The sequence below is a fragment of the Diplotaxodon limnothrissa genome, linkage group LG14, assembly GCF_057381915.1.
Source record: "Diplotaxodon limnothrissa isolate DT_005_m linkage group LG14, D_limnothrissa_male_GT1.1, whole genome shotgun sequence".
NCBI lineage: Eukaryota > Metazoa > Chordata > Actinopteri > Cichliformes > Cichlidae > Diplotaxodon > Diplotaxodon limnothrissa.
This window is the reverse complement of record NC_140609.1, coordinates 34,306,299-34,327,609: the sequence shown is the minus strand read 5'-3', so window position 1 is coordinate 34,327,609 and position 21,311 is coordinate 34,306,299. Positions and strand designations below refer to the sequence as shown.

General features: G+C 38.0%; 5 protein-coding genes across 6 annotated transcripts; 1 reads left to right on the top strand and 4 right to left on the bottom strand.

The window, feature by feature from the left end:
• Positions 1-1,742: 1,742 nt before the first annotated feature.
• rab30 (RAB30, member RAS oncogene family) lies at positions 1,743-5,506 on the bottom strand. 2 transcript variants are annotated; one of them, XM_085370017.1, is made up of 5 exons: positions 5,404-5,506; positions 3,277-3,375; positions 3,104-3,187; positions 2,832-3,015; positions 1,743-2,552 (listed from the first exon to the last, which is right to left on the bottom strand). In XM_085370017.1, the coding sequence occupies exons 1-5, from the start codon at positions 5,443-5,445 to the stop codon at positions 2,302-2,304; spliced, it is 660 nt and encodes a 219-aa protein (XP_085226143.1). In that variant the 5' UTR covers positions 5,446-5,506; the 3' UTR covers positions 1,743-2,301. The 2 variants fall into 2 exon arrangements, with proteins under 2 accessions (XP_085226143.1, XP_085226144.1); XM_085370018.1 differs by having other exon boundaries at positions 3,277-3,370; positions 5,404-5,426.
• A 794-nt stretch (positions 5,507-6,300) lies between these two features.
• Positions 6,301-8,789, top strand: ndufc2 (NADH:ubiquinone oxidoreductase subunit C2). Its single transcript, XM_085370535.1, has 3 exons — positions 6,301-6,566; positions 7,389-7,532; positions 8,589-8,789. Exons 1-3 carry the CDS (start codon positions 6,428-6,430, stop codon positions 8,636-8,638), a joined length of 333 nt encoding a protein of 110 aa, XP_085226661.1. The 5' UTR covers positions 6,301-6,427; the 3' UTR covers positions 8,639-8,789.
• Positions 8,790-8,816: 27 nt separating this feature from the next.
• Positions 8,817-9,562, bottom strand: thrsp (thyroid hormone responsive). Its single transcript, XM_085370534.1, has one exon. It carries the CDS (start codon positions 9,537-9,539, stop codon positions 9,120-9,122), a length of 420 nt encoding a protein of 139 aa, XP_085226660.1. The 5' UTR covers positions 9,540-9,562; the 3' UTR covers positions 8,817-9,119.
• A 1,885-nt stretch (positions 9,563-11,447) lies between these two features.
• Positions 11,448-12,907, bottom strand: guca1c (guanylate cyclase activator 1C). The gene is made up of 4 exons (XM_085370678.1): positions 12,713-12,907; positions 12,101-12,250; positions 11,781-11,868; positions 11,448-11,584 (listed from the first exon to the last, which is right to left on the bottom strand). Exons 1-4 carry the CDS (start codon positions 12,905-12,907, stop codon positions 11,448-11,450), a joined length of 570 nt encoding a protein of 189 aa, XP_085226804.1.
• A 2,778-nt stretch (positions 12,908-15,685) lies between these two features.
• Positions 15,686-20,346, bottom strand: c15h3orf52 (chromosome 15 C3orf52 homolog). The gene is made up of 7 exons (XM_085371594.1): positions 20,272-20,346; positions 18,571-18,642; positions 18,280-18,342; positions 17,850-17,982; positions 17,510-17,670; positions 15,995-16,065; positions 15,686-15,894 (listed from the first exon to the last, which is right to left on the bottom strand). The coding sequence occupies exons 1-7, from the start codon at positions 20,344-20,346 to the stop codon at positions 15,702-15,704; spliced, it is 768 nt and encodes a 255-aa protein (XP_085227720.1). The 3' UTR covers positions 15,686-15,701.
• Positions 20,347-21,311: the final 965 nt, after the last annotated feature.

The following is a 21,311-nucleotide window of genomic DNA, read 5'->3' as shown; positions in this document are numbered from 1 at the left end:
CACAATGGGAAATTTTTTGCGTCACCTCAGCTCAGGTACAGATATATGAAGAAAATACAAAAATACAAATAAGTACAATCAATGAAAAAAAAAAAGTAAGATAATACACTATATATAATGGTAGCATACACAGTATGTGATTATGGATATAGTTGGAAATATGGAAGACATAAACTATATAGCTTGGAAGGTCATGGAAGGTCCATTATGCATGAAGTGGTGACCGTGGATGTTCACAGTGTCCAGTGACTTATGACATCGTGATTGAGGAGTTATAGAGTCTAACTGCTGTTGGGATGAATGATCTGCGAAAGCGCTCCTTCCTGCAGCGAGGGTGTTTAAAACTAGCACCACTGAAAACCAATGGGCTCAGGTCAGTTTAATATGCGAATTGTTATGACCATTGATCAAAGACAATAAGGTTGGAGAAAACTATATTAACCTGAGATAGAGAAGTTACTTGAATGAGTAACAAAACATTCTCCTACTGAAAACGATATGTCCAGATGAACAGAATCAACTTTGTCAATTCTTTTCGTTGGGGTGTATTACTCTTAAGTAGTGAAATGATCGGAAACACGTCACAAAGCATGGGCTTGACTAATCAAAATGTCTCACGCTCTAACGAAAATTTAAATACATATATTCACAGTGAAGACTGTACCACACGTACTGGAAAGTAATTGCCTACTAGACAGAAACGTTGCAGTAACTACTACAACCTGTTGTTTTAGCTAGCTGTCGGTTTCTCCCTGCACTGGTCCACCAACCTTCCGGTGAAATTTTCAAAATAAAATGTTCATGAAAAACAACATAAAAACACATCTTAAGAGTATTTAGAGGTTTAATGTTATACAGAATATTCCAGGGATCATTTTGTACACATAAAGGAAAAGAAGCACAACATCCCAATGGTGTTTCCTTTGTATTTCCCATAGAGACTTCACAGGAAGATGCAAGGGATTAGTTATAAGCAACTGCTGTTAAAGGCAAAACAAAATGCTCGCTAGTTTTACAAAGGGATTATGGAAAAATACAAAATTATAAAAGCAAAGTGCTAAATTGTACTACTGTACAATAAAAGACAACATGTTATAATAAAAATAAGTGTGCAGTATATGGCATTGTGCAATACAGTACTTTACAGTTATGGCAAATATAGGAAAGATAAATTTAAACACTACAAAAAAAATGGTTAACCATGCTCAACAATTGAGAAAATTTTACAATAAAAGCATATGAAATACAACACGTAATACAAAACTACATTAACATAACCCTTCAAATAATTTCATGGCTAGGCAGCAACAACAGAGGCAGAAATATTTACGCCTATGGGTAAGAAAAACATGACCAAAAAAAAAAAAAAAAAAATCTAATTTAAATAAACGGCTGACAAAGTCTGCTGATGATGGCCTTTCCAATTGCGTCATACTAAATAAACGGACTAATCACAAGCACTGCAAGTATACTAAAATAATAATAATAATAATAATAATAATAATGGCGTCACAGAATACTGTAGCATTTATACGTGTTTTTCAGTTTATTTTATTTGACAAACACATTTTAGCAGCAGGTAAAATCATATATTGGGAACTAATATTTCACAGTATGTAACAACAGGTGCAAACAATGATTCAGAAGTAAAATTATAAAAGTTACACAAATTGTACACAAATCTCAGAGCAGAAGAAACTGCAGTGGACAATAAACGATTGTGCAACAGATTTTAGGGTCATTTTTGCAACGTTTTTGTTTACAATTTAATCAAACCTGTTAATCGATGAGATGTACTGTATGTAAACACATTGTTACCATTAACCTATCACCTCCAATGATTCATTATTCTTTTGTAAACTATGTGGGATCTGTAACAAAATACCTGGCAAAGCTTTTCACTCATTTTAATACTGCTGGTGAAAACTGATTTGATGAAAATGGATTCTAAAATCCCAAAAGGAAAAAAAAACCAAAACAACAATCCTGCCATTTCACCGTGAGGATCATAAAACTGAACTTTACTCAGATTCTCGGCTGTATCAGGGAAACACTTTACATCCTGTTGCACTGAGGAAAAACGTTCTCCATAATGGCAGCATCTTAAAATGCTCGGTCCTGGAAGGCCAAACTAAGGTAATAAATTCCATTGTACAGCTTAAAAAAGGCATGGGACTAGAAATGACCAGACTAAGATGTGGCTTTATGCCATCTTAGTGGGACGGAGGCATTGGGGATCAGTCATCTAACCTCTACAGTCAATGGCTACTCTGTTAAAACGGCCCCATGGCTGAGCTTTCTCTAATTGATGTTGCAGCAGCTCAAGTAACTGATGGTTTTACCCTCTCCAGGCATCGGGGCAGTGTCACTGTTATCCAGCTTGTTCTGCTTCGCCTCTCGAATGAGCTCGCAGGCCAGGTCGAGAAAAAGTTTCTCAACGTTGTCAGACTCTTTGGCTGACGTCTCCAGGTACAGCATGCTCTGAGCCTCGGCAAAGTCTTCAGCCCTCTGCCTGAGGACCTCTCTCTTCTCTGCCAGATCTATTTTATTACCTAAAATAAACATACAATGTCCATTTGTCAACAACAGGGGAAACAAAACTAAACAAAAACAAACCACAAGTCTGGCTTGTTGCAGTCTGACTAAACAGTAGTGGGTGTTTAATGAGACAGATGAGAATGGGGAGGGATATGTGCATGCGAGCATGTGTGGGATGCATTTGAGAAGACTGCGTTCTCAAAATGACAAGAATAAAAATAAATAAATCTTACCAAACAATGCTGATGACAAAGATAAGCATGAGTTATTCAAGTACAAAACAAAGTTCTTACCGACTAATATAGTCACCACTTGGTTGTTGGCATACTGCTCGATCTCCCTCAGCCACTCTGGAAGGCACCTGAAGGAGTCCTCACAGGTAATGTCATACGTAAGAATGAGGGCGTTGGCACTACGGTAATAACTCTGAGTAATGGAGCGAAATCTCTCCTGTCCAGCTGTGTCCCATATTTGTAGCTGGAAAACATAATATTGTCAAGAATATAGGCAACTGTCCAAACTGCTACAAAACATAAATGCAAACAAAAATGTAACATTGGCGCACCTTGACCTTCTCCCCTTTGATTTCCACAGTCTTAATCATGAAATCTACTCCAATAGTAGCCCCTTGTCCAGGTGGGAAAAGGCCCTACAATTACAAGCAAAACTTATAATTTAACACTTCTGTACTGTGTAATTCAATAGCTACAGACTCAGACACACAGACAGCATACGAACCTGAGTAAAGCGCCGGACGAGACATGTCTTCCCAACTCCAGCATTTCCTATCAGAACTATTTTGAACAGGTAGTCATAATCTTCCATGCTCATACTAAACTAGAAAATAAAGACAAGGAGAAAAGACAGAGGTGAAGCGCTAACGCTATAACTGTAAAATTGCTAACATTTTTCCCCATGTGCTCCAAGCCACAGACATAAAGTCATGAGACACACACACCAAAGATGCTGATGACACTAAAAACTGTTGTGTAACCATCAGGGCTCAGACAACAAGTAAAATTTGAGCTGAATAAGCTTGGGTGAGTAAGCTGTGCCCTTCAGTGTGTGATCTGAATTCATATTGTGCTCATTAGCGGAATTATACCCGACACTAATTGCACTGAAAAAAATGTATCACAGAGAGACATTTCCTTTTCACTAACTATAATCCTATTTCCACAGAAAACAACTGGGCCTACCTATCAAATGACACAACTAAGAAGCTTTATAGCTTTTCTGTAAATACACAAATTTTAAACAGGGCAGTGGCAGGATCATCTCTCTCTTTAACAAGATTCTGCAAGCAGCTGAGAACTTAGGAGCATACCTGCTGCAGCTTTTTAAAGCAAAATATTTTCCTATTGAGCTATATTTTCGATTTCAGCTGCTCAAGAGTTAGATGCTTTTCATTTCATTAATGTTGTACATATTTTTAGATGTCGTGCACAGGCCACATGCAGGCCAGTTAAGCACCCAGACTCTTTTATAAAGCTATGGTGTTATACGTGTAGAATGTGGCTTGTTATTTTCTTGCTGAAGTAAGAAACATATTCCCTGACCAAAGAAAAAAAAAGTGTTATGGCAGATACTGGACCAAAGCCTCTAAGTATTATTGAGAATCCCAAGATTCTGGCTGATCCACGTCCAGTTTAGGCCAAAAGTCACGGGACTTATGACTTCAAAAGATAATTTAAAATTTGATTTGCCTGACCAAAGAACAGCTTTCCACTTTGCCTCAGTAAATGAAAGTTTTCCTGAGCCCATGCATGGAACCATATCACCATCATTCAATGCTAACCTTGCCCCTCCAGATTATCTGAATCTTACTTTTCCACTATGCTGCAGATGATAGCATTTTAAAGTTATCTGCAACTTTAATTGTTTTTAAGAATTTGCCACTTGAAAGCTTCTGTTAGATGTTTCCTTATACCAGCTGGCCATGGTACTTATTCACTAAAATAGCTGTGAAATGTTACACTGGAAAGCGTAAAATGTGTCTTTCTCAATTAAATATAAGCTTAGTTTGTCCAGTCTCATTTCAATGGAATAGTTTAGATCACTGTAGGAAAACTGGCATTTTTGGTAAGCATATGACACATGTGTTTCAGACAGTGCACTTAAGAAAATAGCAAACATTTATGTTTCACTCCTCCACAAGATCTCATTTTAGATATTTGATATCTTTTGTTTTCTTTTTAGCTCCCGTTTTTTGGGGCCGTGCATCACTTGCATGGAGACATGGAGATTCAAACAATACAACCTGCACAAAGCACAAAACGCAAAGATGCAAGAGTTACTTTGGTCGATGCCCACAAAACAGGGCGTGATCTGAAATGTATGTAAACAATGATAATATAGCACAAGTTTAAATTCTGCAATGCGTTTCTATGTGTGCCCCTACGCTAGAATGGAGAACCGGGCCTTTACGTGCGGAGGAACCGAACATATCGCTGTAAAAACAACATTTTAAGGAAACAAACTGTTGCTTGCAGGAAGATGTGAATCTCTGATTGACAATGCTGGTACAGAGAAGAAGATTTTGAAGGAATAATTTAACCCTTTCTTGTAGTGATTTGAAACACTTCTTTCCGTGTCGCAATCACATCTTCACCAACATCTTATGCCCTGAAAGGTAAGGAAAAAAAACTGCAGCATCTCGCACATTTCGTAATCTGAAGTAGCTTTATACTTCTGGCTAATTATCCTTCATTTTTAATCTGAGTTGAAAGCCATTCGGTCGAAGCTAGCAACGGTAGCAACTAGCGGCTACAGCGTGTGATTCTGGCCATTTTATCTGCAGATGCAGCAAGGAAAAAAAATCAAAGTCTGCCCTCCGCACCGAGTCAAGAGATAATTCATACTTACCAAAAACACGGGGATATCCCCGGACTTAGAACTACTTGGCATGCATAGGTCACCTCTTCAAATGGGCAAAGCCGCTGCTGGGCAGGGCTGTGTATCCTCAGGAGCTCAGCAGCAGCAGCCCGTCTGATAGAGAGACGATGAGGGAGGGGGGGGGGGGCTGCCCTCAATGATGTCATCAGTTCACATGCAAAGTAACGCGTTACATGTACTCACTGCATTCAGAAAAGTACTTGATGGAGTGTGTCTTTTCCCAGTGAAGCTTCAAACATTCAAACGGATGCAGACATCCGTGGGCTGGAAAGGAAAGCATTTTTCTATTTTTCCACTGGTTGTTCTGGGTGGATGCAGCAGAATTCATGGGAAAGAAACTCGGAGGGAATTTTAGATATTAATATTTTTGATCTCTCTCTCTCATGCTGCAATTTTGTTCCATTCTACAGAGCTTCTAGTATTTATACTACGTGGACACTGCAGTTTTATAGATTATAATTCTAACAGGGAAACTCACACAGAGCAATGATAAACAAAAGAGTGAAAGTACAAAGCTACAGAGTTTTGCAGTTTCTACAACATTAGTATATTAAAAGCACGTGTCCTCCTCGGTTATTACCTTAAGCTGAATACGGACTATGTTGTTTTTTTATTATTGTTTAATTTTTTCTCTTTTGTTTTTCTGATTCCATTAATCTATTTTCCCATTAAGATGTATTTTATGATATTTCTATATATGATGCTAACGTACACATTAATGTAGTAAATATTTTGAAGCGGACTGAACTGTAATATTAACTATGTGGCACATTTTATTTACAAAGACTTTGGCCTACTGTGACTCATGGGCTTTTGTTGCTAGGAAACAAATAATGCGGAACTCAAGCGCTAGTCGTTGGTTGCGCCCGGACCAGTAGTTCGGTTGCACGCCGTGCCCTTGACTTCCTACGAGAGGTGATAGCCGATGAATAGTAGTAGTAGGTATCTCGGAAATTATTAAATAAGGTCTGAACTAAGGGGCACATTTCTCGCCATGGGCTTTATTCCAGAAGAGGGGAAGTCTCTGCCTCCTCCTGGGCTCGTGAACAGGAATTCACTGTGGCTGGCGGGTGTAGGCTGGGTCTCCGCCGTGCTGCACAACGCAATCAACCACAGGCCGCCAGTGAAATCAGGTTAGCATTTTACCTGTCTTTCAGACTGGTGCACGAACGGACGCTTTCCTTTCAAGCATATGAAACACTTAATTTTAAAAAAGAAATCCGAGTATTTAGTAAATAAATGTTCTCTCAGATTAGTAACTGGTTGTGAGCTGTCCACAGTGGTCGCAGCGTATTTACGTTTCCTTTAGCATTAAAATAGCGATAAATATCAAAAACAGTTAAGAAATTTGGACACCATAAAAACAAGATCTTTCATTATCCAGCACATGACACAGAGGATGATTAAAATAAAGTTTTAAATTGAACAAAAATACATGCATAATTTCCTTGGGGATTAATAAAGTATTCTGATTCTGAAATCTAACTAAACAAAATAAACAAAACTGAAAACTAAATGTTCGTTTGTTAATTTTTTTTTTAAAGAAGTCTAGCGTTAAATTTTGTCGTTATTGTTTCTCCCTATCTGAAAAAGAAAGTAGTATTAACATTGGTTGTGCCACATTGGGTTTTGTTTTGTGTTTCCTGTCGTCTTTGTTTTGGTAATATCTAGCTATGAAGTGTTGATATAAAATGCGCTGTCAAAAAGCTAGGTGCAGTAAGCTAAAGTGTAAGCCTCCACCTATTAATTCAATTTGCTTTTGTTTGCATTTTTTGCAATCCTATTTTTTTTAAGAGAAAACCTTATAATGTGCAAGCTTTTGGTTTCTCATAACCACAGTAAGATTTTATTATTGTGCTTTGAAGTATCTTGCAAATATATCTACTTTAGTTTGCTGTATGCTAGTTATATCTGATCAATAAATGTTGCATCGTTTTCCATGTTTTCTCTTTAAGGTGTTCATCGACAGTTTCTGCTGGCAACCATTGGCTGGTTCATTGGCTACCATGTTACCAAATATGAAAATTATACTTATGCTAGACTCGATCGAGACATGAATGAGTATATCAAACTCCACCCGGAAAAATTTGTACCAAAGGGTAAGTTCATTTTTATGTCTTTGCTCTAACCGAAGACACAAGAGCCCAACACTACCTATTCTTTATTATATGAAACCCTTTTTTTTCATTGAAAAAAGAGCTTTTAAACTAACATTCACACACACTTAAGTGGATGCATCAGAAGGCAAGTTTCTCGCCCAAGGATACTTTGACATTCAGAGCCGAAGAATCAGGGATCAAACCACCAACCTCCCGATTAGTAGTACAGCCACAGCCAATGCAGAATTTGTGCTTTGTGAGTGGGCCACCATTCACCGTTCTTCAGCTGATGTAGCTTTCATGATTTTCTTTCAAATTAAATTATACATAATAATCTATTTTCATACATGTCCTTGTTTTCAAAAAACACCAACACAGAACAGGCTCAGCACCACACAGGTGGGAATTATGTTTATGCACACACCACATCGGATTATTTTTTGTTTGTTTGTTGTCTTTGGATGATGTTAAATCCTGTGCAGTGTAGTTGTGAAATAGTTTCTTTAGCGTTTAAGTATGTAATATGTACCCTGTTACAAATTCAAATCCCAGATTGCCTGAAAGCAAGAAAAATAATGCTGTACCTTTAGAATGTGTATCTACATAATTGAAATGTGTTCAAAATGTTCAAAGCTTGAGAAATCCATAATCTTATTTCTAATATTTCAGTCACCTGTCAGTGGAAAATCAACTTTATATTTGATGGCCACCAAGCTTATCCATACAGTAATGTTACGGGGTGATGCAAATTTATTGCAAATTAAATAAATGTAACAAAAAGTAAAGATTACCTCGCCTGTGAAAATGGCTTCTTTCTGAGTCACATCAGATTTTCAGTAGCATTGATGCTGATAGTTACAGCTCCCATGATCCCACACTACTTTCCGGTGCCATCAAACTAGGCTTGATGTTATTGTTTTGATTGAGAAATGCCACGGGGGAAGAAATTAGACTGTGCAGTGCTGTAGGACATTTACTCCGATTAAATCTTATGAAACGTTGGGTCATGTATGTTTGTAATCAAATTGTTGCTTTTGGTTTCTTTTATCTTACCAGAGCAAAAGACCTTTGCTGAGATTGTTGAGCCTTTCCATCCTGTGCGCTAAGCATCAGTGGCTGCGGAGAGAGGAAACATTCACAGTTGCCGCCTGTGTTGAGCAGCCTTTTTGTGAGAGCATTCTGTCATATATTGTTTGAAATATAGATATGTAAATAAAAAGAATAAACTCAACCCACAAACTCAATTTTGTGACTGACTTTATAAGTGAAAACAAAAAGTTGAATTCTTTACAAACGTAGGAAACTCTGATATTCTTTAACAGGTCATCTTTCTTGTGGTGTTTGTTTATATAAAAGGGATTAGAGCAGGGCGATAGGACCAAAAATACTTATCACGAAATTTAAAAAGAGATCATTACAAAAGCAAATTAAGAGACACAATTGATTAATTTTGACAATGTATATTTATTCCTTATTCATTAGGTTTGTCTGGGGTCACTGAATGTAAACATTTCAGACATTTGCAATGGTTGGGTGTCTTAGATGACTCTCTTAAAAACAGATGTCCACATATCTTAGGTTTTGTGACTAATTTGCTATCCCAATAATGTCCATGTATTTCTCAGTGAGAGTCTGCGTCTTCTTGGTGAGGTCACTCATCACAGAAAACAGTCCTCTCACGTGGAAGTGGAAGAGGGCTTCAGGATCTGTGTCCAAGAGAGGCTCCAGGGTCTTGTTTAGTGCTATGTTGTTTTTGGCCTTGTGATCGTCCAGGCGAATTAGGCCACTCTCCACTGTGGTCCGTATGGCTTTGAGCATCAAGTAGTTGCTGAACAGGTCTTTGCAGGTCTCTTCTGCAGCTTCACAGTCCCACACCTCGTCTGAGGGCATGTCTCTCAGCAGGCTTGGCAGAAGAATGGTCTGCTCCATTTCACTGACGGCTGAGCTGTATCGTCTCAGAGCCAGGAACAGGCTGTTTCTCTTGAATTTGGCGTCGGCAGACTGCATGGTTCCCGCTGGATGTGGTCAGTTGTTTACTTGCTGTCGTGGCAAACAAGTGGAAGCAGTGTGCACTGCAGCGCTGTGAGATGCGAGTTTATATGATGAACCAAGGTGGGTTGAACAGTGCAGTTGTGTAACTGCATCATCCGATACATTTAGAAAGAGGCCGAGAGTTATGTGGAGTCAAACCCTTATCTTTATTTGATTTACACCACCCAGTTCAAAATAGTGGGGGCAGTGTGTACTGAAATGAACCTGCTAATGCTCTGTGTGGTTAATGATTAATGTTGAAAGTATAAAGGAATGTCATGCTTTGATTTCCAAGTACAAAATGAGTTTATGAAGGTACAATAGGCCCAAAATAAAGAACCCTGGATTATTCTGGTATGGTTCTGAAGGCTGTTTTAGAGGCTTTAAACCATTACTTTTCTGTTTCTTTCCCAATAGTTTCTGTGAAACACAAAGACTAATACATCTTAAAAACAAAATCTAGCTTTCTGTTGATTTAAAATGAAGGAATGCAAGAATAAATGGTTCTGTTAGGGCCTGGTTCCCCTTAGAAACTGCATGATTGCTAAATATATTCCACAGATTCTGGGTTTTTCCTGCTCAAGTGGAACTGAAAGCTTTGCAGCCAGTTGGCAGAATTGAGTGTGGTGCCTGAACATGTGTTTTGGTTCTCTCACAAAGATAAATCAATGTTGAAAGCATACTATAACTTTAGGTTATCAGGTGGGATTAAAAAAAAAAAGAATACTCTTTTTAATAAATAATAATCAGGATATTCAAATAATCAGCATTTGGCTTTCTTTTCATTTTATTTTGAAATGTGAGTGATACAACAGCTGGCATTGCTGAATTACACCATCAGTCTCACCACACTAACATGCACTAGTTCTTCATCTTTTTCTCACAAGGTGGCATCCTTGAGCTGGTTCAGTTGTCAAGCAGTAAAAATGAAACAATACCTCTAAATGCTGCATCTTATTAAATAACTGTGCTTGTTTGTTTCCTCAGTTTTTAGCTTTTCTAATCTATATATCTTATTTTTATCTATTTTCCTAATTCTCTATTTGAAGCTGGTTGACGCAACAACAATGTGGTAAACTTTGCATGTTACTCTTAAAGTTACTTCATTGATTAAAGGAAATTATTGCAGGTTTTGCAAAATGGAATCTGTCATGTCTATGCCTGGATCTTTGGTAAAAACCAAAGAATCCTTTGCTAGTGTAGGGGGTTATTAAAAAAATAAACAAATGTACTGATTTTAAGGCAACCTTAATTGGAAGATATTTTAAAACTTCGTATTTTTTGTACATAATCACAAATATTTTAGTGTCCATTAGTGTTTTTAACCAATAATGGACTTTTCTTTCAGATTTTACAAACTCGTCAACACAAAACTACCAACAGTCCCTGCGAGTGTTGTAGACTAGACTGTAAATACCCCAATACTCTGTTTATGCTGTAACTATTCAGAAACTGACCATTTGTTTTAGGAGTCTTTAGAATCATTAGTCAGAAATTAGCTCCTTATAAATTAAATAAAAGTGATTCTTTTAACCTTACTTTGCACACTCTGCTGGGCCCATGATGAGACCCTAAAAGCAGTTTTACTTCTTCTTTTTTTCACCAAGCCTCGCCACAATTGGTAAAGTGTTTTTAAAAAAATTAAAAAGTAAACTGTACAATGACTCTGAGGGCACATACAGGTTAACAGAGTTGAGGAAGTTATCTGCTTCATTCTGTTGCTTCATTCTGCATGTTATCTGGTGATATGCAGAGAGATATTTGTGTGCTCCTGCTCTGTCAGTTTGGGTTTTTGCAGTCTGAGGTGGGACTCTGTGCATCGTCAAGTCCATACAGTCTTTAAAGTCTGGGTGATGTCAGTTCTTCGGCTTGTTGTTTACTGACTCAGTTCAGAGCTTTCCTCCGTTGACCCTTGACAATAATTTCCAAGACATGAGTTAGATCCATCATCTTAGTGAGCATATCCATGATGTCAGGGTGCTCCCTTGCTCCACTGATGAACTCTTCCAGCGTCAGCTCACCTGAGAGAGAGAGAAGTGGCACTCTGTGCATTTAAAGCTGTGATTTTATGGAAATAAATCACAAAGCAGAACATTTCACAACTATCAGAATGTTTACTCATGCTTTGTATTCATTTCACTCTGGTCACGGTGACAAAAGCCTTTTATCACTGGTTTCATTCTTGATACCCTTTATACACAATCATGCGTTTGTTACCTTCTCCGTTGACATCAATCTTCTCATATATAAGATGCACAATCTCTTCTGGAGGGATGTTGTAGCTTCTGGTGATGTCTTGAATGGCCTAAAAGAGAGTCATGTAAACAAGGTGATCATTGTATGGCTTTAGTCAGGAGTTAAGAATCAGCCAAATTGAAAACAGAGGTGAATTAGGAAGCCGTTGGATTTAGGTGCTGTGGCTACTTATGTGCGCTTCCAGAGTTAATCTTCAAGGCACCATTCAGAGAATTCTGAGAAGCTCACTACTTTGGATGCAGAAATCTGATTAGGAAGATTTCAGAGAAGGCATACTCTACCTTAAATATAGTTTCCAGTTCATCCTTGTCAATTTTTCCATTTCCATCCTGATCAAAGAGCTTGAAGTACCACTTTAGCTTCTGATTTATTTCTCCTTTCAATAATAAACTAATGCCTGCAATATATTCAACAAAGTCTATGTAGCCATCCTGTAAAATAAAAAAGGGAAAGGAGTGTAAATCTCAGATCATTTACTGAAAAAGCAAAACTTGTTTACTTCAAAGAATAATTACCAAATTCTGAATTAAATAATTAAGTTTTTTATCTTTGCAAACAAGGGCTACAAGTGCAGCTAATTTCAAACTAAGCTATATCAGATATTTAGAGACACTAAATTTAATACTTATAACTTTTTATCCTTTAAGTTGGAACAAACTAAATGATTCAGAGCATAAAATGTATTTTCTTTTGAACTCTTGTAGAAAAGAAAATCTGAGATCTTCATAATAATTGATGCATTCTACAGTATTACATACTGATAAAGACACCATTGAACTATTTGCAAAACTGGTCCCCCCTGATCTGCATTACTCTATACTTCAAGTTTCCTGGTATTCTTCATGTGTTTCTTCCACCCAGTTCATATCCTCCAATATTAAATGTTTTCATACCCCATCCATGTCAAAGGTGACGAAGACCTGGTCCACATAACTGCTGGCCTCCTCTGTCATACCGTTCATTTCGAGCATTGTCTTCAGCTCAAAGAGCGTGATGAGCCCCGAAGGAGATTCCCTCATGAACTTTGTGTACCAGTGGTGCATGTCCTCCTCCAGGATATCATCCAGGTTGGAGCCGTGGGCACCCATTTTCACTCCAGATGATTGGGACTTTTGTCCAAAAACCCGTAGAGAGCTGCTGATAAAAGTGAATCCACAGAGGAAAGTGTAGCACCTACTCTGAGCTCTGAGTAACAACAACCTCCTTAAGCTTTATGTGTCTTGAGGCAACTAAAAGGAGACATAACCCTTTAATAGGATAAGCAGAGAATCTCGCTAAAACGTCAGGGCAAAGCGTGTGCTCTTTGATTGAACTAGTTTCCATTGGCACAAAGGAACTTCCTGCAGGGGTCACTTTCAGAGAAAGCATAGAGCATAATTTTCGGAGAATGGGTTTGTTTTTGGTTCGTTAAGCCATTTGACGGCCATCTATGAATAATTCAAGTATTAAATAAAGCACCAAATACTAGGGATGAACCCATGTTGTGTCTACATATATCAGAAAATTTAGCAAAAAATGATTTGAAATTGTATCTTTAGGTACTGTGTTACTAAAAGCCTATAATAAAAATATATGTTATCTATCTTGTCATCTAAAGATCTGGAAACCTTATCGACGCCTTTATTTCCTCACGTCTTGATTACTGTAACTCTCTCTATTTAGGTGTCTGTCAGTCAAGCCTGTCCCGTCCCAAAGTTTGGTATTATTTATGCCAAATATGTATGCATATGAATGTACGTTTTCCTGACTCCTAATAACTTTGATTTTGGGATTTTCTCCTACAAGTCGTGAATAATCAAATCTTGTCATTTCTATGGCTTTCTGCCACCCCAGTGTTTGACGCTTATAGGCTAATTGTGCTTGCATTTCTAACAATGGCGAGCAAAAAGGAGCTGCCTTTGCCAAGACTGATATTTTTAATCATCAGTCAGCTAGACTTCTTCAAGCATAAGTTTAATAATGATGCATTTTCCATGTGAATTTAATCTCAGCATGATCTGAGTTTTTAAGAATACAGAAAAATGTTGCACACACATTATACGCGTTCTTCGAGCACTGTTGACCTGTCACTGAACTCTGTGACTGGTCTCTGATCTACCATGAAGTAAAAAACAAAACAAGGCTATCAAAGCTCAGCGTGCCTGTTAGAGTAAATCTGGCTTTGGATGATTACTGATTCTTAAAATAGCATTCAGAAGAAAAAGCTCCTTTACTACAAGCAAGACATGCAGTTGCTACCTGTTAGACATAGACAGCCAGAATGGTGCCCATGAGCTATCACTGCTGCCAGCATATTTAGTAAAATGTTTACTTAGAGAAAAAAAATCCCCTCCGCGACTCTAAATACAGCACAGAGCAAAGTTGTCCAGTCTGGATCAATAAATTCCGTCTCAACAAAAATGTGCCAATATCTGCAATATTTGGGAATTTCAAAGAGCAAACAGGGCGGTGTGGTTTTATGTCCAGCTGTTGAAAGGTTTTGGATCCCACAGATGCGCTGCTGTTTAAACTTAACCTTTTGACCACCATGTGACTGTCATGCAGGATGGCTGTTTGTGAACATGTAAAACTGTATTTCCCCGCTAGGAAAAAGAAGAACAAGAAATAAAACTCAGCATTTCTTTCCATATAGTGTTATTAGTAATTCGTGTAATACATAATACTTCCTTTTCTCGGGAAGTCTCTTTTGTCGTTTGAGAAAATTGCTGACGTAAAATTTGTTTTAGTGAAATGTGCAGCTGTGTAAATGATGCAATGTAAGTTCCATGGAAGCAACACCACAGTTGTTAAATCACATATAAGTATTTGCATTATTGCATCAGTTGTAAAAAGGGGTTAGCCTTTTAAAGGAATGACTGTAATATCTTTATTTGGGAAACACATTCTTGGAAATTCAACAAGTTAAAGTGAAGAGAACTGAATGTCTGGTGTGGAGCAACTATCCTTCGAAATACAAACATTTATTACAGCTGTCATCTTAGACATACAGACATAATCACTGACACAGTAGCCAAAAAATAAATTAAAAACATACAACATAAACTGTTGCCAAAACCGTTGCAATAACCTGCTCCCTGCTCTGTAGTATTTACAATGTGAATTCCCGTTCTCTGCAAACTGAGCCAGAGAAAGGAATCAAGAGAGACAAAATCCCTCAACTGTCCGGTGGAAAATGCTCCCCCTAGTGTTCAACTACCAAAACAAACAGTGAAGGGGAAAACAGGGTCCCAACTATTTGCTTGCCCAATAAAACTGTTCTCGTGCTATAGTACACAAAACAATTTGTGTATAGAGTGCACAGTTTATAAGGGATGCGCAGCCTTTATGTAATAATAAGCAAATGACTCATTTTCCTGTTCATTTCCTATTAAACTGTTGATTGAATTGTGTTTTAGGGCTTTGCAAATGAAGTCGCAAAGCCCAAAAATAACAGCACAGATAAATTCAATACTTCCATTACAAATATACACCAGTTTTCTTATGTACAAATATCACAGTGAGAGTCGAGGAACTTAAAGAACTGACATGTAAATGCAGTAAACTATGAACAGTAAAACACAGTGAAATCTTAAGTACAATATCTCAATGTATTTCTTTCAATAAAAATATGTTTTTTGTGTTTGTTTTCCATTTTTTGTGAGTTTGACTATAGGTTATATTTTAACCTTAAAAAAATATCCCACACACAAACACACACATGACTACCATTACTTGCGGGGTGGCGCAACAATGGTCATGTAGCCTCCTGTGGTAAAGACGTCTCATATGCAGACTCATGAGAAAACAATGACATCGACGTGACATCACGGATGTTTAGTGGCTCATAAAAACTAAAAAGAAACCAAGAACTGGTTTTCTGGTCTCGCTGTAAACTTCTTGTCCTCAGTTTCCTAAAACCATTTTTAGGGAAGCTGGGTCAATGAACATTGGGTCCGATTCAGATTCCTGGTCATAAAGAAACTGTCTGAACACGTTGTACACCATCTCCCTGCTCAGAGTAAAATTCCTCAGCTGATCCTTCTCCTCTTCAGGCATGTGAAATGTCAGCTTGTAGTCAGCAATGACTGAACCGTTCCTGCGGGGGAGGATTAAACATTTCTGAAGTTTAACGCACAAAATTCAGTGGTTTCACCGAAATACACAGTTCATAAATTCTGAGTGTGACGCGTATTTACCTGAAAGCGCGTATCTCTGCGTTGATGAAGTATCGCCCCAGTGCATATGAGGTTTTGAAGAGGTCAGAGAGCTGGGTGGGGCAGAACAAAGCATGCAAGAGAAAGCATTAGCAGGAAATTGTTTTGCCTGGCACTCCCCTACCTACCTTTCTCTCAGCTCAATTTTAATGCTAATTGCTTTTACATTAAAATTTCAGAAGAAGATGAAAGCATAAAGCGCACACACAGGTTTTTGGGGTTTTGTGTAAACCAGGGGTGGGCAACTCCAACTCGAGGGCCGGTGTCCCTGCAGGTTTTAGATGTGTCCTTGAACCAACACAGCTGATTTAAATGGCTAAATTACCTCCTGAACATGTCCTGAAGTTCTCCAGAGGCCTGGTAATGAACTAATCATGTGATTCAGGTGTGTTGACCCAAGGTGAGATCTAAAACCTGCAGGACAATACTGCTCTTTCTTTTTTTGTGTGTGTGTGTGTGTGTGTGCGCCCGTGGGGGGGGGGGATCGTTACTCCACTATTCATAGTGAATGAAACAATAACAATCACTGTGTTTATCTTAAAAACATGCTGTAACCTGAACTGGAATGTTGTCATTCATCTGTTTCGTTTCTTTGGTGCATTGCAGGTGGATTGCACAGAAAACTACTGAGCTGAATACCATGAAACTTTGGCTCATTTTGCTACTATCAGTGTGCAGACATCGGCACATCTTCTATGACATTACCCTCTTTTACAACGTAGCTATTAACTATCCTTGAATTGCCTTATATAACAAGGGCACGTGGACTGCGCCGTGTATACACCAGCTAAGCACCATGGTTGCAAAAGCCAATGCTACACTGTTTGCCAGTAAATCTAATATAGCCACTGTAAAAGATATTTTGTACATTCACTATAAGGACAAACGAATTGGGCCAGATCTCCTAATCTTTGAATTTAGGTGTTTTCAGTCTCATTGCCACAAGTGCAGAAAAATCCAGCACTTGAGAGTCTGCCTTTATAGATATTTGTAAAACAATGAGTTGTTCTAAAAAGCGTAGTGCTGTAATAGGATGCAGTTGCAACAAGCCAGTTTGTGAAATTTATTCCCCTCCCTTAACTCTTAAAGTTTAATTTCCACATTTAACTCTAAGTGGTATTAACGTAGTTAATACCACTTAGAGTGACCATCCATAATTTACTTCTTAAAACAGTTTTTAGGAACCGCAACTCAGCCACAGAGGGGTAGACCACAGATACCGGTGGTAACGTTGCAGAGTAGGGTCACCGACTGCTGAGGCGCCGATGTTCTTCTGACTAAATGCAAAGTTCCAAAACCTTCCTTGACCTTAACATTAAATCAAAAACTGCACTCCAGGATCATCACAGTATGGGTTTCCATAGCCGAGCAGGTGTCATCTGTAGATGGCCCAGTGATTTTGTCCATACAGAGTATGTAGCAAGTTCTAAATACAACCAGCTAACACGAACAGATCAAGTACATCGTTTATAAAATATAAGTTATAAGTGGTCCAACCTTTGTTCCTAGTTCTGTAGCCAGTGTTTGGCTTTTATTGGAGGAATTGGTGGCGAGTTCGTCTGTGAAGACCTGGTTTGGCATCTGGAAGCTCCCACGGAAATTCTGAATGACTGCAAACGATGAAGGGTCAAATATGTCATCCTCATCCTGATGGATCGCTGCCCAAAGAGAAATCAGTGAGTGAAAAATTCGAATAGTTAAAAATGCTGCATTGTAGCTCCCTGCAATATTCATGCTTTCACATAACATAAATTATATTTTTTTAAATTTCATTCATTTCCATCTTAATGAATGCGCCACAACGTAGCACTAACAAGTAAAAAAAACATAACCTTACCTGCACATATAGCCAGTGAAGTAAAAATCACTGCAATGATGACAATGAGGATGAATATTATGACCATCCATAATCTAATTTCCCAGAAGACTTTCTCATTTAGCTCTTTCTTTATCCCACGCTTAGTGCAGTCCTAGAAGATAATATAAATAATGAAATGGAATACACTTTACAAGGCAGCAGGTTTGTCATTAACTTAGATTTCTAGTCAGTTAATATACAGGCACTCAAACCTTTTCCCAACATGCACCAATTCAGAATACACATATTCATTTTTTCTGTCATTCACATAAAAAAACAAAAGATCAAAATTCATTTTAATTAAATTAAGATGAAAACATAAAAAACTGGGACAAATACCAAAAAATAATGCCTCTTTATTCCAAACCACAAGAGGTAATACCCAAGAAAAAAAAAGCCCCTTTCATACCTTTCCAGATTTTTGAGACTCTACATCACATGAAGATGTCTGCACTCCATTAGTACCATTTCTCTAGCAGGACACAAAAAAAGATGGCATCATCACTTTGCTCACTTCCTTCACTAAATATAGAAGTCAAGAAGGGAAAGTGAGAGGTTTCTTTTCCTTCTACGGTTGCTTTTGTCTTCTGCTCAAAAAATAGAAAGGTCATACTCAAAAATATGTAGTTCTCATTGTGTAATAGAGAATAAAATAATAGTTTAAAATAAATAGAGCACAACTTTAGTGAAAACTGCTTACGGGTTGCAGGAGACTCTCTGCTTCGGTTGGACTGGAATTCGTGTTGGCATCACCATATGTAACACATGTCCCCTAGAGGGTGAAAAATTTGGGGATATTTATAAAAGATACCACAATTCTTGAGCCAGCTCCCTCTTTTTTTAATTTTACAAGAAAAATGGGACAAAGGTGCAGTGATTTATTGAAACATGAGTAAGAATAGAAAGAACATGGAGTACATAAGGGAAGAACAGAGTTTTTACAAATTTGTAAAAGCTTGAAAATCAATATTTGGTATGGCCACCTTAAATCTTTGTCACAACTCTCTTAGGATGCTTTCTTCCCATTTCTTTAAAGGAATAGATCTCCAGGCTTCTTGAAGGATGTTCAGGACTATTCTTTGGATGTTGGCTGCCTTTGTTTAATCCTACCCTGCTTTAATAATGGTGAGGTCCATACTCCAGGGAGGCCAGTCCATGACTGACAGTATTCCATTGTGTGTGTGTTTTCTATCCAGGTACCAGAGTGTTTGGGATAACGGTCACGCTGAAAAATGAAGCCACTGCAAGACAGTTTCCAGATAGTATTGCATGGTGGATCAAAATTGGACTTTTCTGTATTCATTTCTTAAGGACGTGACTTTAAGATAATAATAATCTGCTGTAGGTAGTTTTTATGCCTGCTGTTTCTTGATTGTCCTCCACTTTCCCAGTTTCCTCAATTTAATAAGGACACCCTGCACATCATGCTGAGATATTCCATGTTTTCAGTTAACAGCTCTTTCAGAATCACCTTGTACTATTTCATGCCTGTTAAACTGTGTTATTGTTGGCATTTTTCATAGAGTGTGTTTTAGTGACAGGCTGCTAGAAGCACAAGATGCAGTTTAAAATTGTTGTTGTCTTTAAATATGTTATCTGTAGAGAAAACACTGGTTCATCCCTTGAGTTAGTTGCCTTTTCTATGCTTGAATGATTCATAGGTCAGTGTTAACCCCCCAAAAATCTCTTAAATTAGTTAGGCAGAAGGACTGGATTGAAAATGAGTGGAAAAGCAGCCAATGTCCAAAGAATACTTTGAAAGACCTTCAGAAAATGTGGAGAAGTACTGCTCGAGAAAGTTAAGAAATACAAGAAAATCCAGTTCCTTGGAAGCACAATATAAAGAAGTGAAGTGATGACTCAATACTGTGTTGAGCTGTGAGTTTGGGTCATATTTTCCTCACATTTAAAAGCACTTGAATAGAATTACTTTTGTTTTGAAGCTACTTTTCATTGGATTTCAAAAACTGGTTTTTGATCCTTTAAACTAAACTTTCACATCAATGAGTGAAAACAAAGTTGCTCAAGAATTGAGTCTGTATTATGACTGGAATCCTAAGCCATGTTACACCCTCAAGCACACAGGAGGAGCATGTGGGCTCCTTCATTTCATGCTGTTAATGCATTCCTGCTCTTCATACACACAGTATGAAAATACATAATTAACTCGTCCGTCTACATAAGACGTTAGTATAATTTTAGTAGTATTACAGAGTAGAGTATACAGGAAAGAAGGAGCATTTTGTTTTACTTTCTATTCGCACAGAGAGGGCTGGAGGACTTATTACAAGGTGATTAAACATACAGACAGTATTTCATAAAATATCATGACCAATAACGCTATTATTCAAAATAAGAATGCCATTAAACAGAATTTCACATATTTATACCATTTACTCACCCCATGAGCACGTGAAACCGGTGCTCCATCGAATTCATCTTGGGATTTCAACATTTCCATCTGAATATCAACCATGGTGATCCTGGGCAAGATTCTTTCCAACCCGGAAGTGCCTATGCGCCTCAACTTTTAATGGTAATAAATACAAGCTGACCGCGGTGACATTAACGTCCCAGCTGAGATTCTCAAAGTATATTAACAGTTCCTGAATAACACCAGTCAGTGACTTCACATCGTTACTCAAGACAGCTTCTGGGAAAGCTTTTCTTCAGACGAGCCACGAAATCTTCCTTCCCTGCGTGTCCTTCTCAAGTCTGACAGGTGAGTCTTGAAGTTTCGGTGGAGCGGAGAGGCGGTGCGACTTCGAAACTTGGGAGGAAACATTGGAAGGACTCATGACGTTATAACAGCTGGCCAGCGGCACACCAATGCGTGATTGATAAGCAGCTTCTCTGTTGAATTACGTTACAGAGTTAGATATAATGCAGATGTACCCGTAAGCACTGCTGTTTATGCTTTTCTTTGCAGCCCACGTGATTTTTTTCAGTATTCTTCAATCTGTTGGCAGCTATGCGCTCGAGTGCTTTTTATGATACGTAAGTATTTGCTTAACCAAAGCATGGCTCCACATAACGTTTATTGTTTGGTTTATCTCTTGATGACCCATATATTTACTCTGTCCTTGCAGGAGTGGTTCAGTTTATCAGTGGTTCGGATCATGTGAACTTATGACCTTTCAGAAAGCTGTTTTTTTGTTGTTGTTGTTTCTATTATTGTGATTTGAATTGAACAACGACTTCAAAAACGGTCGATACAAATAAACGAGATATTTACACATTGAAGATAAGTTTTATTCCACTGCTGAAACAGGTTTAGGAATTACTGTAACCTCTTCCGGATTACCACCAGAGGCCGACATACGCATTCTTATGTACACTTGTTAGCAACTCAGTGTTGTTAGACATGGACAAGGTACATGCTGAAGATTAAGCTGAGCATGAGAATAGGGAAGAAATATGATTTAAAGTGACTTTGAACGC

What these genes read in the sequence shown, in the direction of transcription:
- rab30 (XM_085370017.1), bottom strand. Translation starts at nt 5,445, where the DNA reads ATGCCAAGTAGTTCTAAGTCCGGGGATATCCCCGTGTTTTTG. An exon ending in GGGATATCCCCGTGTTTTTG is followed by an intron (nt 3,376 to 5,403) that starts GTAAGTATGAAT and finishes TTTATTTTCTAG; the next exon opens with TTTAGTATGAGCATGGAAGA. An exon ending in AGTGGTGACTATATTAGTCG is followed by an intron (nt 2,553 to 2,831) that starts GTAAGAACTTTG and finishes TGTTTATTTTAG; the next exon opens with GTAATAAAATAGATCTGGCA.
- ndufc2 (XM_085370535.1), top strand. Translation starts at nt 6,428, where the DNA reads ATGGGCTTTATTCCAGAAGAGGGGAAGTCTCTGCCTCCTCCTGGGCTC. An exon ending in CAGGCCGCCAGTGAAATCAG is followed by an intron (nt 6,567 to 7,388) that starts GTTAGCATTTTA and finishes TTTCTCTTTAAG; the next exon opens with GTGTTCATCGACAGTTTCTG. An exon ending in GGAAAAATTTGTACCAAAGG is followed by an intron (nt 7,533 to 8,588) that starts GTAAGTTCATTT and finishes TTATCTTACCAG; the next exon opens with AGCAAAAGACCTTTGCTGAG.
- thrsp (XM_085370534.1), bottom strand. Translation starts at nt 9,539, where the DNA reads ATGCAGTCTGCCGACGCCAAATTCAAGAGAAACAGCCTGTTCCTGGCT.
- guca1c (XM_085370678.1), bottom strand. Translation starts at nt 12,907, where the DNA reads ATGGGTGCCCACGGCTCCAACCTGGATGATATCCTGGAGGAGGACATG. An exon ending in AACTGGAAACTATATTTAAG is followed by an intron (nt 11,869 to 12,100) that starts GTAGAGTATGCC and finishes ACTCTCTTTTAG; the next exon opens with GCCATTCAAGACATCACCAG. An exon ending in GATTGATGTCAACGGAGAAG is followed by an intron (nt 11,585 to 11,780) that starts GTAACAAACGCA and finishes TCTCTCTCTCAG; the next exon opens with GTGAGCTGACGCTGGAAGAG.
- c15h3orf52 (XM_085371594.1), bottom strand. Translation starts at nt 20,346, where the DNA reads ATGGTTGATATTCAGATGGAAATGTTGAAATCCCAAGATGAATTCGAT. An exon ending in AGTCTCAAAAATCTGGAAAG is followed by an intron (nt 17,983 to 18,279) that starts GTATGAAAGGGG and finishes ATTATCTTCTAG; the next exon opens with GACTGCACTAAGCGTGGGAT. An exon ending in CTACAGAACTAGGAACAAAG is followed by an intron (nt 16,066 to 17,509) that starts GTTGGACCACTT and finishes TGCCCCACCCAG; the next exon opens with CTCTCTGACCTCTTCAAAAC.